This window comes from Echinops telfairi, unplaced genomic scaffold (assembly GCF_000313985.2).
Source record: "Echinops telfairi isolate 266 unplaced genomic scaffold, ASM31398v2 ScPeMD7_40;HRSCAF=151, whole genome shotgun sequence".
Taxonomy (NCBI): domain Eukaryota; kingdom Metazoa; phylum Chordata; class Mammalia; order Afrosoricida; family Tenrecidae; genus Echinops; species Echinops telfairi.
The window spans coordinates 249917-251651 of record NW_022103938.1 but is presented as its reverse complement, the minus strand read 5'-3'; the positions used below and the strand labels follow the sequence as shown (position 1 = coordinate 251651).

The window sequence follows — 1735 nt, the reverse complement described above, 5'->3', positions numbered from 1 at the left end:
AACTGTATTATATGTGAAGTATATGCCAATCAAACTACTTAAGAAAAAGCAGGAAATGGGGAGCAAATAACAATGAGTACAAGAAAGAAGAAAATGTTCTAAGACTGATTGTGGTGATAATTACACAACTCTTTTTAATATGCTCGAACTCTTGAATTGTATGAGACATGAAGTATATGTCAATAAAACTGTTTAAAAGAAAGAAAAATGTGCAAAAGGTGTGAATCTACTATAGTAACCTAGGAACTCCATTTTGTTTCAAACTGCCTTTAACCGCTGCTGGCAGATCTCCCACCTTCTCCTCTTCCCTCTCCAAACAAGACCTTGAGTCTTCTTGACTCATTTCTCCTCATTGATAGTGATTTTCCAGATTCAACATTGTTTCTCCATTCCACTTAATGCCTTCTCATTATTACGTAGTTAATGATATATAAAACAATTCCATGTTGAAGGAAAAAACAAATATCATGCTGAAGTGCCTCATCCTTACACTAAGCTCTCATATATTTGAAATGCTCCAATATTTGGGGGGTGGGGGAGAGGTTTTATAAAAATCAGAACAGAGGTGTCAATGTAAAATTTTAGGAGGCTCTCTTATTTATTTTCTAAAAGCCCTCTGCCACAACACCAAGACCCCAGAACAATTAAACCCTCCTCTCAACCCCAGGCCAGACTCCTGCTTCAGGGTTTATTAGCAAATGCCTGCTCCTCCTTGGTGTTGACACCAGCAGATGAGCTCCCATCCCAGACCAGGTCTTCTGGCTCTCATGCCAAGTTTTCCATTCGGAAGAGATAAAGTAACAGCTGGTATTAAATACTTTCCAGTTCTCTAGGCAGAAGGCCCAACCTTTCTCTGCATTGGGAAATGAGACAAAATTGCTCTTTTAGGAATTTTTAAAAAATACCATTTATAAGTAAATATTTGTTTTTGTGAGTCTTTGTTTTACAAAATATTGTCCATGGAGAAATGAGCCTGCTGGCATATGGGACTAGGTATTTAGCTACTAACCACGAGGTCACAGGTCCAAACCCACCTGTTTACCTACAGGACAAAGATTAGGCTCTCTGCTCCCATATGTCTCTGAAACCGAAAGGGGAAGTTCTAGTCTGTCTTATAGGGTCTCTATGAGCTGGAGTTGTCTCACTGGCAGTGAGTTTGGTTTTTGGAGTTTTCCACCAGAAAGTTAACGTTACTGGGTAAGCCTTGGGCTGACTCTAACTATAAGGCTGACAGTTCAAATCCACCAGATAAGGTGCTTCTGGGAAGATTTGAGCCTGGGAATCCCACATAGGGTCACTATATGTCTGAATCTGCTCGGTGGTAGTGGGTTTGGTTTTTCTGGTTTAAATATCTACTTAGAATGTTCCACTTCCAGTTAGCCTGCCTCCAGCCTCCTCTCTTGAGTAGCCTCCAATCAGGGCATTTCTGAGACCTCTTTTTCCCGTTCTGAAGCTTTCCAACTCCTTCCCTGCCTTTGAGTCTCTGCCAAATCACTAGTGATGGGTAGCTGTCTCCCTGGTTGCAACAAAGTCTGAAGAAATACCCTTTGCTTGTTCCCATTTTGGTGGCCTTCATGTATTTTCACAGGTCTCCGCTGCCATTAGAATCCCTGGTGGTGCACCGTTTAAGTACGGGGCTGCAAAATAGAAAGTAAGTGGTTTGAATCCACTGAGCACCTCCACCAAATAAAATATCTGGTCATCTGCTTCCATAAAGATATACAGCCTAATAAAT

At 41.0% G+C, this 1735-nt stretch overlaps 1 protein-coding gene across 1 annotated transcript in view; it reads right to left on the bottom strand.

Annotated features, from left to right (window-relative positions):
* Positions 1–908, bottom strand: part of LOC101650111 (C-type lectin domain family 4 member A-like) — a 7342-nt gene extending 6434 nt beyond the window's left edge. Inside the window, 1 exon segment of the mRNA XM_013008525.2 lies at positions 703–908. Within this exon segment, the coding sequence (XP_012863979.1) occupies positions 703–908 (206 nt within the window).
* Positions 909–1735: the final 827 nt, after the last annotated feature.